Source organism: Calonectris borealis, chromosome 22 (assembly GCF_964195595.1).
Source record: "Calonectris borealis chromosome 22, bCalBor7.hap1.2, whole genome shotgun sequence".
In the NCBI taxonomy this organism is placed as follows: domain Eukaryota; kingdom Metazoa; phylum Chordata; class Aves; order Procellariiformes; family Procellariidae; genus Calonectris; species Calonectris borealis.
The window spans coordinates 5,548,748-5,561,290 of record NC_134333.1 but is presented as its reverse complement, the minus strand read 5'-3'; the positions used below and the strand labels follow the sequence as shown (position 1 = coordinate 5,561,290).

The window sequence follows — 12,543 nt, the reverse complement described above, 5'->3', positions numbered from 1 at the left end:
GAGCTGCACTACGGATAAAACAAAACACTAGTTTTGCCTAATACAGGTTTTCAAGAAGATCCCCACGCCACCCCAGGTATCGTGTTCACATTGTTCATCTCTCAGCATCGGCAGGAACCATACATCTCTTGAGTGGATTGTAAGCTGTGCTGACTGTGTATTGAGGAATCTATAAGCAAGGATCGGATGCTACTGGGTGAACCCATGCAAACAAGAGGTTGAAAAGATTCCCAAAACAAAACCTATAGCTCACTACAGATGACACAATGAAGACTAGAGAGAAAAGCCAAATAGTAATGCTACACCATTCAGCTTCAAGAAGCACATTATTTATAGCGCTGTCCACATATGGCTACTGCTAAATGTCAAATCAGCAGCCTCATCAAATTACACTTTGGAACTAGTGGAGTCCACAGATCTGTACAGATATACAGTGCGACAAAACCCATCTTCAGCTCGTACAGTCATCTACAACAGCCTGCGATCGTCAAACAACTACCAACTGAAGCCTGAAACCTTGTGTAGTTCAAGGACCTCCTCGTGTAACTGAGCAGAATTAGAGAGAGGGGGGGAAAGGGACATTTGTTAGTTATGACAAGGACAAACTAACAAGCTCCAGAATAAGTGGGTGATACGCAGTCTCGCCTCCAACCTGCAACAGGCGACAGCTTGGTTCGACTCCCTGACACTATGCATACTGCCTGCACGGGGAAAGGGCTGCCGTCTTGTGTAGGCTCTAAGGGTGTATTGCTATCCCCCTACTTCATCTGTACTGCTGGGACAAAGAAAACCATAAATTCACAGCAACAAGATTCAGTAAACAAGTAGAAATAAGGGATTAACGTGAAGGAAATCTGATTCTATTAAAGCTGCAATACTTTGTGACTTCCCATTCGAGTAGCTGAACTCAGTGCACTTAAAATATTTTAAAACAAATGCATGCAGCTTCTTGAATTTAAAAAAGGGTTAAGTGCTCTGATTTTTCAAGGACACCAGACACCAGTGGCTCCACTGACGTGAACAGCCAGTGTAAGTGCAGCATCTTTCAAACCACAACAAAAAATGTTACTGGGGGAGGGGAAGGGGGGGGAAATATCAGTATTTGCAGCTATGAAGAGACCATTGATATGAAATATTTTCTTCAACTTAGTAATGGAAAATAGCTGGCTTCTCGTTTAGGCTACGTACATCCACTAGCTCGTGTCAGCTCTCTTCTCCATAAATGTACTTTGGTTATAGTCGCATGTTTCAGTCCAGACATCTTTGGCCTAAACAAGCTGTACAAAGCAGGATTTCCACAGGAACAAAAATACTAGTACGCTAATTGAGGACACGTTTCAACATTGTAATGATCTGTAGACTCCCAAACCTATTTTTCCAGCCACCTTTGAGTTGCATGCTGTAGCAGTACAGTCAGCACCTCTCAACAGATAATGCTGCAGAGATGGATCTCATTTAGCGGTGATTGTCAAATGTATACTTCAAGTGAAACCCTCTGCCCCCTGGGATTTCCAAATGCAAGCTACCTTTAGACTTTAAAGCGTTTTCATATCACTAAGATGTGAGAAGCTGCAAGAAGCACATTTAAGAAAATATACTTAATACACTCTTCAGTCTGTAGAATAACCGAACTTTAAACTTTTAGCTGGAAAGTGCTTTGATCTGCTATAAACACCCTTCCTCGCACAAAGACATTTGTCATCCAAACTATTTCCATAATATGAAGCATAGGCTCTTACTCATTACTCTGCGCAGATTCCTTTTTAAAGGTCACTTGAATTGCTAACAGAGAACTGGTTAAGGATCATAAAACAATTTGTGAATAAATGTTAATATTGCAAATATTTAGACATGTGGTATTTGCAAATTATATACTTGTCCTTACTCCTTCCCTCTTAATTTCAGTTCAAGGATGTTACCCGCTTCCAGGGGAGCAAACAGCATAAAATACAAGGCGGCAGAAAAAGCAGTACAAACACCTTTTTCCTAGTGAAAAATCTTGCAGGAGAGATACACCACTAAACTCTGACAAGAAAACCATTCCTTCTTTTAATGTGTGTAATTTGCCAATTTAAAAAGCACACAGGTCATTAATAGTGGAAGCAAAATCATTGCCAGGAACTGACAAAGTTATTTATGCTTCCCAGTTACAGATTTTCTTTTAAGAATCAACAATGTACTTAATGAAGATGATGTGAAGATTAACTTTAAAAGTGATCGGTTTGTTTCTGACTGCAGTTTCTGACACCAGGCTTGTTCATGAGACAAAAAACCACCCTGTGCAGCAGCTGTAGATTTTAAATTCTGGGACTAGCACGCGAAGCCAGCTCAGGCGTGCTCCGACACAGATCACAGCTGATGTGACAATGCAGAACATACTCAGCTCTGTGACTCCTTCCAAGAGTTTAATGTCCCAGGCTAGGGGTCTTACACCTCAAATGCTTGTTTCTCTTATTACAGACAACAGAAGGGTGAAGCAAACTGGATTTTGAAGTAAGAACAATTGGAGGTTTTAATTCTTTCTCCTCTCAAAGAGGTAAGCCATTCTCTTGTCCTCTCCATCAAGCTGTTTTCAAATTTAACCATAAAGCTGAACTGTACGTATTAAAACCTACAAAAAGTTGTAAAGATTAATAATGTCCCGATATTTGGATGGTGATATATATATGAATAAAATATTAAAGCCGTAATTGAATCTAATTTTTCTGCCGCAGTTCAACATTAATCAAACTGCCACGAAGTATTACATCTGCAGACTATCCAAGCTGCACTGTGAGTCCGTGTGCCCGTGTTGTTGGGTCCAGTGTACTCGTTCACATTTTATGTATTTCTGCAGGCATCGCTCCCTTCAGAACACCAAAGAGATGTTATCTGTGACCACTTCTATTCCTCTGTTTGGGAAAACACTTTCAGAAATCAGATAACTAGCCTAGTCTGTAAGTAGTGTCCTGAATTATTTAAAATGCTAATTTCCAGCGTGGCACAGAGTAGGCTACCAGCAAGTATTTCTCATTATATTTACATAAGGACACAAGCTTGGTATTGTAACTAAAATCACCATATCACAACGTAAGATCGAAGTATTCAGGAGAACATTGAATACGAACTCCCATCTCTGCAGCATTATCTCATGCGTCATCAATTACTGCCATGCCTAAATCTAGCATCATGCCAGCACATTAAGACAGTAGGTACTATATGCAGTGTTCACTGGACCAGAAGAACAGAAATAAGAAGGGGGAAAGGAAACCCTAGAGAAGAAATTAAAAAAGGCAGACCGTGCAATACAAACCAGATCATGGCTGCTTAGCTAATATGGGCCAACTGCTGCGGAAGAAAAATGTCGAACACCCCAAGTTGTGTAAATTTTTTGTAAACATCTAACACGCACACAAACACACACAACACCAACCTACACATGAATGAAAAAATATATATTGATCTTTTGCTAAGTTTCTTCTAAGTGCAGACTAACATGAAGAAACTTTAACAGAGAACTTAAATTATTAATAGGGAAAAGAAATGCTTGAGAAGTACTTTCTTAACAAAAGTCTAGTCTTAATCAGAACACCACTAAGTGACCCTCCATTATTCACTACAAGTTTTCTCGCTCTCATACTGAAACTGCAAATGAAACTTAGCTAGAGCTAAGTGCCAAACTTAGGTCCAGTTTAGGCTGAACATGGTATTGTGCCTGAGACTAGCAGAAGATGCTTTGCAAAGAGAAAAAATTAAAGGCTCCAAAAAGCTTAAAAAGGTAAAACTAAACAAAACTTAATTCTTCCCCATCTTATGGCTGGACTCTCCACACCTAATTCAACGTAAAGCAATACTTTAAAGAAACTCACAGCGCAGTTTCAGATTCATGGGGAAGGACTGCTGTACTAATACTGTAATGCATCCGTGTTTCCGTACTGCCAGATGTCATTCTAACACTTTCTTTAATACACCAGTAGTTTTCCAAAAATATAAACTAAAAAAGGATCAAAATATATTCTACTACGCTATTCCATCAGGTTCACATATGAATTAAACTGATTCTTCAACCAAAAGTATAAACACTTAACAAAATAAATATCTATGAATGAATGTATTATTTTAAATAATTTCTGAAATACCACGTTGAACTAAAATTTAGAGTCACCTATAGTTTTAGGAGAACTACTTGAAGATTAAATCCCAAGCCCACTTAATCTCAGCATGCAATTTACCACACGAAATTAACCCTGTACTGACAAAAAGATGCCCCACTCCTATCAAATTTGACTGCATTCACATCAAGTACCATCCGATCACGGCCTAATTTTTGGTGGGTTGATGATGCTGATAAGTATATATCTTACCGATTCTATAGGCTTGTCTAGAGATGCTTGCTCTATCTCCAGGTGCCCTTCTTCGTATTGATCAAAGTGATTGCCCTGTAAGAGAAGATCACTGTTAGCTCTACGGCAGAACACATTTCCAATAGTCTAGTTTCAAGATTCAGGTTTGTACACGGCATTGTATTTTATATAATTTTGCTAGCAAAACAAATGAACTTATTAAATACAGGCTCAATTCAGTATATAGGCTATAAGAACAAAAAAAAATTATTCTAAAAACTAAGCCAATTTGATGATAATCATAAACTACAGAAGTTGGCAAAATATCAAACTTACGATGACAATACTTTGGGTTTTTTTCTTTAGAAAGTCTGTGAAAATGCTGAACACAAGCACCAGTGCTGGCCTTAAAACCACACAGGACAAGAAGCAGAAGGAATTGACCCCACCACCACTATAAAGGGTTTTTTTGTTGTCTTTTCTCTTTTAAAGAAGAGTAAGGCTTTTCTTGCAGCAGGAAATCCAAATTGCTTGAGGCATACATGTGATTTCACACACCTTAAGTCAACAAAACCCCACAGTGGTACCAAATGAAACCCCTCCCCGTGCCCACAGCACTTGTTCATGGTCTGAAGCAGCCCCTTCCTTGAATCTAGGCAGCTGCACAGTGAACTGTTAGCGGAAGTGATCCTCCAACATGCAAAAAAGCCGTTCGTTTCAATCCCGAGCAGTCCCCCCGAGCCAGCTGACCACGCAGCCACACAAGCACATGTGGTGGCACCAAGAATGCCAGGATGCAAACACAGAACTGCTTATTCCAAACGCACCAGCTTAAAGCATTTGTGAGCACAGTTCCTAAAACTGCTACACAAAAAATGACGGGACTGAGGAACACGTCTGAGGAAAGAGAGACGGACCAAGAGATACACGGGGAAGTGCACTAATAAAGCCTGCAGATACTCACACGGCAAAGAAAACGCTACCAAGAATGATAAATCCAAGCATCTTGCTTCCTCACACTCCCAGAGCAACCCCATGAAACATCTTTAGTCCTATAGACTGGCCACGTATTATAATTAAAGTAGATAGCAAAATTAAATAGGATTGTTATTATGGTGTAGTGTGCCCAGCCTCCACCAACGAACATCATGCACACCTCTAGATTGCTGATTTCTGAACACGGCAACCTCTCCCCTGTCCAGCGGTGCCTTGTAAGCGCAGTGCAACACACCAATGACAGCCACTGGAGACTAGAGCCGAGCAACCCTACTAAAGCATCTGCAATGCAAAATCCAATCTTCCCATGCTTTTGCCAAGACGTTAAGCATACAGGGCTCATGAGCTAGGAAGGCAAATGGCAGTTTCTGTCCTCCAGAATAACCGTTGGTGCTGGAACACCACCAGTGTGAATGGCCATTTCAGGAAAAAACAATTCTCTGTTGTAGCTCTGTTGTCATTTCTGAGGTTTCTGAAACCTCAAATTCCTGAAATTGCAAACATGGTGAACCATTTTTGGCCATTCAATAGGTCCATGGTGTAGCACTAATATCCACAATTGCTAGCACAAGCCTGGAAAGGAAAAAAATCTGACTTTCTAGCTGCAAACTCAGAATCAAACAGGAGAGATGCCTACAGCTGAGATCAGCACAAAAGCCACCAAATGGGTGGCTTTTCAGCGGGCTTTCCTACGTTCCCGGGGCACTGCTCAGTGTCACAGCCCTGTGAAACCCCAGGAGGTGCTGAGGCCTCAGCTGTCACCCACTATTCCTCTCCCAGGCCCCGCAGTGCCACTGAAATCCTTCTGGCTGCTCAGCGAACACCAAACACCCAGCAGTTTTTATTTCCATCCCAGCTCCGCAATTACTTTGAGCAGGAACACCTAGCACCACTGCCAAAAGAAACATGTTGTCACTCTCCTCCTTCCTACCAACACCAATTTTTTCTTCTGCAAGAATTTTAATGAAAGCCAGCATGCGAAAGAGCAAATTATAGTTGTAACGGACTGCCTGTTGGAATTTTACAAGCCAGGCACCAGCCTCCAAAAATCCTCTGGAACGAGCGTTCGTATCCAGTGATGCAAATCTGCAAGAGACCATCTTGACAAAAACCTGTTGCCAAGAGAACGTGCTTTGATGCTGGTGCCCCAACTGCCAGCCTTATACATCATCTGCCGTCCACAGCGATAATTCGCCCAGGCCACGCTCTGCTCCCAGTAGTCTTCTTTCCCACGGCCTCTCCAGAGCAAATCTGGGGCTTAACGGGCAGGCAGCAATCCACTCCCATCCATTTTTTTTGGACAGCCTTCAATGAACAAGCTGAAGGCAAACTTACCATGCACATGCAGTGTCGTTGAGCTGCCTAAAAAGGCTAGTAATTCTTGAAGACAGGCACAGTGTAGATGTACAGACTGCATACGTGTGCGCTGTGAAGTCAGGGAGCCCAGCAGGGAGAAGACAACATAAAACCTGCCTCAACGGCAGAAGCCCAGCCTCCCAAAAAGTAGTGCCCAAGAGAACAAAAGCAGTCAAGAGTGCACAGGCTGCTAATGAATTTGCACTGTTGACTGCTGAACGCTAGTGAAAACACATTATTAAGACTCCATATATAAAAAAATTAAATCCACATAACATTTAGTTAACAAACACTTGAAACGCTCTCAGCAAAAACAAAGACATGCTTCCCCCCCGCCTAATTTCACAATGTGATTTGCTGCCTGCAGATAGCTCAGAATATGCCAACTAAATTACCTGGAGCTGGCAAAATATTTCTGCCTACTCACCGTCTCCTTCAGCGCACTGCCTGCCAAGACATTTAAAATTGTTTTTACAAAGGCAAGGGTCAATTCCAGTCTGAAAGCACGCCTTGCTGATTTGAGGCTTTACAACTCGATTCTTCGGTGCTTAAAAACAATGTCTCCTCCCAGAAACTACGCGAAAGACTGAACACTCATTATGTCACAGCCAAATGCAAAGAAGTCAGAAAGCAAATAAAGCCATTCTCTCTAAGTTCTAGTGATCCCACTATTATCCACTTTATATATTTTGGTTTTTACTTAAAATATAGATATATATTTTTTGGGGGTGTGTAACTTAACATATATATTTTGCGGGTGTGTTATTATCTACTTTATTTTTATCTACTTTATAAACCAGGGTTTATTGTTGCTTGTCATGGGAGCGGGGAGGGGTTGCTTGTTTTTACAAACAGCAGCAATACTAATACTAGAGCTTTCAAAAGAGGCTGGGTGCTTCCCATCACCTTGAACTCCTGGGCATGCAAACGTCACCCGAGCACACGGGAACAAGCCCTGGTGGGACGCTGACAAACTGCTGGCTCTATTAGGAAGCTGACTGTTACAGGCTTGGTAATTTAAGGCATCGGAATAACGAAGTGTCCAAACTGAACTGAAATCAATACCCATCACAGAGACTGTACTTTATTTATCAATACTTCAAACAAATGATAAAGGAAAAATTTCCCTTCCACCATAAAGTAGCTCGCCCTGGAAAAAAGCAGGAGGATAATCCAACAGTCATACTGAGGTCAAATTTATGCGCGTGTTCAGCCTGATGGTGCCTAACAAGCAAGGAGAAAAATGGTTCTCGCTTCCAGGGCCACGACAAACGGCTTGTTAAGACGACGCTGTCTGCTATCGTGGCAATCACAGGCCTTTTGGAGCCGGGACTCTGTGGGACTGGCGGCAGCACAGTCTGTCCTTTGCCTCCTCATCCCTGGAGCTGGCTAAGGAACCAGTTGGGGGGAATTCCATCTGTTTTCCTTCTTTTCCAATGCTTCAGCCTGGCACATCGAATGGATCCATATAATATTTCTGTTTTGCTGTATCTTAAGACAACAAATCAGGGGAAGGCAAAATAACATTTAAATCTAACAATTAATTAAACCCTAAATGTTGAATCTGTTGAGAATAAACTACATTTCTGGCAAACATGAACCGTAAGCACAGACCACATTTTAATATGATTTTGATCTGTGTCTTCTGCAGGCTTGAGGGATGCTTCCCTCTTCACAGGAAACCTTTAAGTGAAAAGAAGAATTCAATCCCTACAAAATGGATACCAAGCCATAGAATAACAGCTGCATTAAAACCAGTACTATTCAAAACCTATTCCCAAACCTTCTTCCCTGTACGACTATTATAGGGACACAGTAAAATTCTGGCCCTGCTAGCTAACGACAAAGTTTCCGCCCACTCCCGTGGACAAGGATGAATGCAGTGCCCTTCTCCCTCTCATCCTCTGCCCCTCCATTTTAAAGCTGCCTGTATCAGGCCTTCTCACTTCTGCTTTGTAAAACAAGATGTGTTGCCCTGCATATATCACTTTCTTACAGATGCTACCTCCATCCTAAAATAGCAGAGCAAAGAAGATGAGAGGCTTCCACTTAAGCATCATTTATTGCTATTGCTTTGTGCTACAGCAAGTGCTCCAATGCTAGGTGCTTCACTACAAGCGTACTGAAATTCAATATATTTTACTACTTAGATGAGAAGCAAGGACAACCCTTCAACATCTAAACGTTCCTTATTATACACCGCGCACTCCATTTAGTTTCCTTGTTGCATTCATCTCCAGGAGCCAGTATGTTTGTGTCCTGTAATTCTTTGTGTAATATCATCTGAACTTTGGCTAACTACCCATTTTGGTTACTCACAGTCACATGTCCTCTCCTCTCTCCTCCACTTTCCCACTGTTTGATCTTTGCACATGAAGCTCTTCGCCAAACCTTACATCTTGGAGGCCTCACACACTTAACCGCCCAGTTATGAATACAGCACTTGAAAAATCAACTAACAAAAGCTGCCTCCGTGCAGGATTTTAGACCCCTATTCTCCCTTATTTGGATTGTTGGCCCAACAAATGCTATTTTGTCCAAGATTAAACGTAGCTGAGTCACTGCATTTTCTGAAACAATTCAAGTTAAATAGCTAAGGGAAAAGAGTATTGCTGGTTTTTTTCTTACTCACAAGGTCTCAAATATTGTTGCAGTGAGACCCAGTCAGTATAATTAAAAAAAAAAAATTAAGAACTTAATCACACTTTCATCCCAAAATCTTTAGCAGCAAGAATTGTTGCCAATAAATGACTCAATGCAAGTGAAATGAATTGTTGATTTAAGCCCATTTATCAGTGTCGTGGTTTAAGCCGGCAGGCAGCTAAACACCACACAGCCACTCGCTCACCCCTCCCCCATAGGATGGGGGAGAGAATCAGAAAAAAAGTAAAACTCATGAGTTGAGATAAAGACAATTTAATAGGACAGAAAAGGAAGGGAAAATAATAATAATGATAAAAGAATATACAAAACAAGTGATGCACAATGCCATTGCTCACCACTGCTGACTGATGCCCAGCCAGTTCCTGAGTAGCGGCCGTGCCCCCCCCAGCCAACTGCCCCCAGTTTTTTTGTTCAGCATGATGTCATATGGTGTGGAATATCCCTTTGGTCAGTTGGGGTCAGCTGTCCCAGCCGTGTCCCCCACCCACTTCTTGTGCACCCCCAGCCTCCTCGCTGGCAGGGTGAAAGAAGAAGCTGAAAAGTCCTTGACTTAGTGTAAGCACTGCTCAGTCACAACTAAAACATCAGTGTGTTATCAACATTATTCTCATCCTATATCCAAAACACAGCATTATACCAGCTACTAAGGAAGAAAATTAACTCCATCCCAGCTGAAACCAGGACACAGAGTAAGTTTAGTATCACAGAATTCATCCTCTCCCCTACATGAGGCACCTTTCCATTAAGATGGACAAAGACAAAGCATCTAAAGACACACAGATATTACCGGGGTGGGGAACTTTTAAAAGCATCTTCGTAACTACAAGGCAGAAGAAAAATATGCTCTCTCCTTCCCTCTCACTTCCTGAAAAGGGTGTATCCAAAACCAGACCTGACTTCTGAGCATTGCATTTACTAAGTCACCTACAGCATCATCAACACAAGGAGGAAAGAACAATGAATCACTTCAGCTGCTTCAAGGCTATTAGACCTCCCCGGATATTAATTACTGGACTGCTCTTTCCAATCTGTCCAAGCACAGGGGATATTAAGATGTCAGCGTTCAGAATACATTCCGTATAATGCACATTCCTGACAGGAATTAGTGGTTTCTTTTATGAACAGCCCTAAGTTATCCATGTATTATTTCAAACGAAAAGTAAATGTGGCAGTCTACATTTCAGTAGCTAGGCCAAACCTTGAAACACGGCTCTCATACAGAGATGGGAGAAAACTGCAACAAAGGAGTATAATGGAGACATGAAAGCAATGGTTTTCTTTCAGAACGCCTTCATTCAGCTGTCCTTTCACTTACTGCTCAACACATGAGCTCAGTTACACAAGCATTGTATTAATATGAAAGCAGATGATGTAAGTTACAAAAACCAAGAGAAGTCGGATACGAAGAGCCTAGAATAAGAATACCTGGGGAAAACGCTGCCTGCTCCACAAGTCACAGGGATGACACCTTTAACGGTGTGAACAGAGTAAAATAAGAAAAGACTCCAGCATAAAACCCTGCACCTATGCCTAAGAGCACTAAAACCAGCAACGACTGGGGAGGGAACATGCAGAATGCAGTTGCTGAGATGTCAAAGCAGAAACAATCTATTTATGTCCATACGGAATTTCAGGACCAGCTTAGGAAGGTGCGCAGAAACACGTGTTCCCGTGACCATGCAGAGAATCTAAAGAAAGTAATTTTGCAGAAAAGCCTCACTATGCTCACCATCATTATTTCTTAACTGCACTTGAAAAGAGCACGCTGTGCTCCTTAGACACTCAAAAAATTAGTTTTACATGGACAGAACATCAGGAAAAGACTCATGAAAAATAACATTTATATTGCATTTACTTTAGGAAATGGAATTTTAAAACACTAAAGCAAATCAGCACCATTTGTGCACATTCTATTTATCCATCAATTCAATCAATAAACCTTAAACTCCGAAAAATATTAAGTCAAGCCATAAAATTCAGGGTTGTTACCCACAAGTGCCACTTTAAAACATTTAACCAAGCCCAGTCGCCATTCCCGAAAGCTCTGAAGGCATGAGGCTGTAAACCACTAGGAAAATCTAAAAAGAGAAAAGAGTACCCACAAAAAAGGCCATTTTCTAGTGTAGATAAAGCCACGGCGGACCACGTTAGCTACAAATCACAGAATATTTTGCAGTGCCCTCCGGTCTCTGCTCCCACTGCTGGAAAGCACAGCTGACATTTCCTGCAGCCATCTCGGGACAGGTCAGCACAGATGCAAGGTCTCAACAGTTGAGTGCAGGAAACTGAAGCAGCTTCTGAACGCAAGCGAGCAAATGCCACCTCTCCAAAATCCTTGCTGCCCGCACATATATGGCATCTTCACGGATCAAGAAAAAAAAAAAAAGACTCTCTGATTCCAGAAGCAAATATCCTATGAAATTTAAAATTTTCTTTTTTAGAGGAGGACACCGAGCAGTTAGGAGACCTTTAGGAGGATAAGGCACCTTAACATCCATCGGCTTTTCCCAAAGGTGGCTCCTAGAACAACTCTTGCAAGCACTCCGCATCCAGGACACCTGTGTGAACATTGCTAGTCCAGCACCAGTGCAGTGGCCAGGAGAGACAGACATAGGAATCACTCTGCAAGGACCTGACAGAGCACCAGACTCTTGCCTAACCCAAAGACTAGGAACTTCAGCAAATCACAATCAACATTCATCTCATTTTATGTTGCATTTTGCATCTAGTTCTCTTTTTATAAGTCTTTCCGGCTTGGTCAGCTGTTACCAGACCTGCCAGTTTGCACAGCCCCAGCTCAACGGACCCACCTCTCCTCACACTGCCTGAAGGTGACACATACCACCGAGCGCGGCTATAGGGTTACACGCAGGGCAGAGACAGCAGAAGAAAAACCGACTCTGGACAAGGATCAAATATGAAAGGTATAAGCGACAAGGTCTGCTAGTACTACCTCTTATTTTGTTTATTTGTGGGGCTCTATCAACTGCATCACCTGCTAAGCTCACCAGTAAATTTCAGCCAATACAGATGGAAGAGGGAAGGTGTTAAAACCAGATCCAGCTCACCATAACTAATCAACTGTTTATTACACACAAATCAAAACGTAACGGGTTTATAATTTCTCCGCAAGATCCATACAAGATCCTATGTACGCTGACTACGAATCTGAGACAGTAATTTATGCTGCCCTTTTAAGCTAAGC

The 12,543-nt window shown here is 41.8% G+C and overlaps 1 protein-coding gene across 4 annotated transcripts in view; it reads right to left on the bottom strand.

Annotated features, from left to right (window-relative positions):
• Positions 1 to 12,543, bottom strand: part of GPATCH8 (G-patch domain containing 8) — a 57,257-nt gene that overhangs the window by 35,803 nt on the left and 8,911 nt on the right. For all 4 annotated transcript variants that reach the window (XR_012676889.1, XM_075171207.1, XM_075171208.1 and 1 more), the window contains exon 2: positions 4,344 to 4,418. Coding sequence is in view for 1 of the 4 variants with exons in the window: in XM_075171207.1 (XP_075027308.1) it covers positions 4,344 to 4,418 (75 nt within the window). In the remaining 3 variants the exon portion in view is untranslated. The remainder of the gene's footprint in view (positions 1 to 4,343; positions 4,419 to 12,543) is intronic.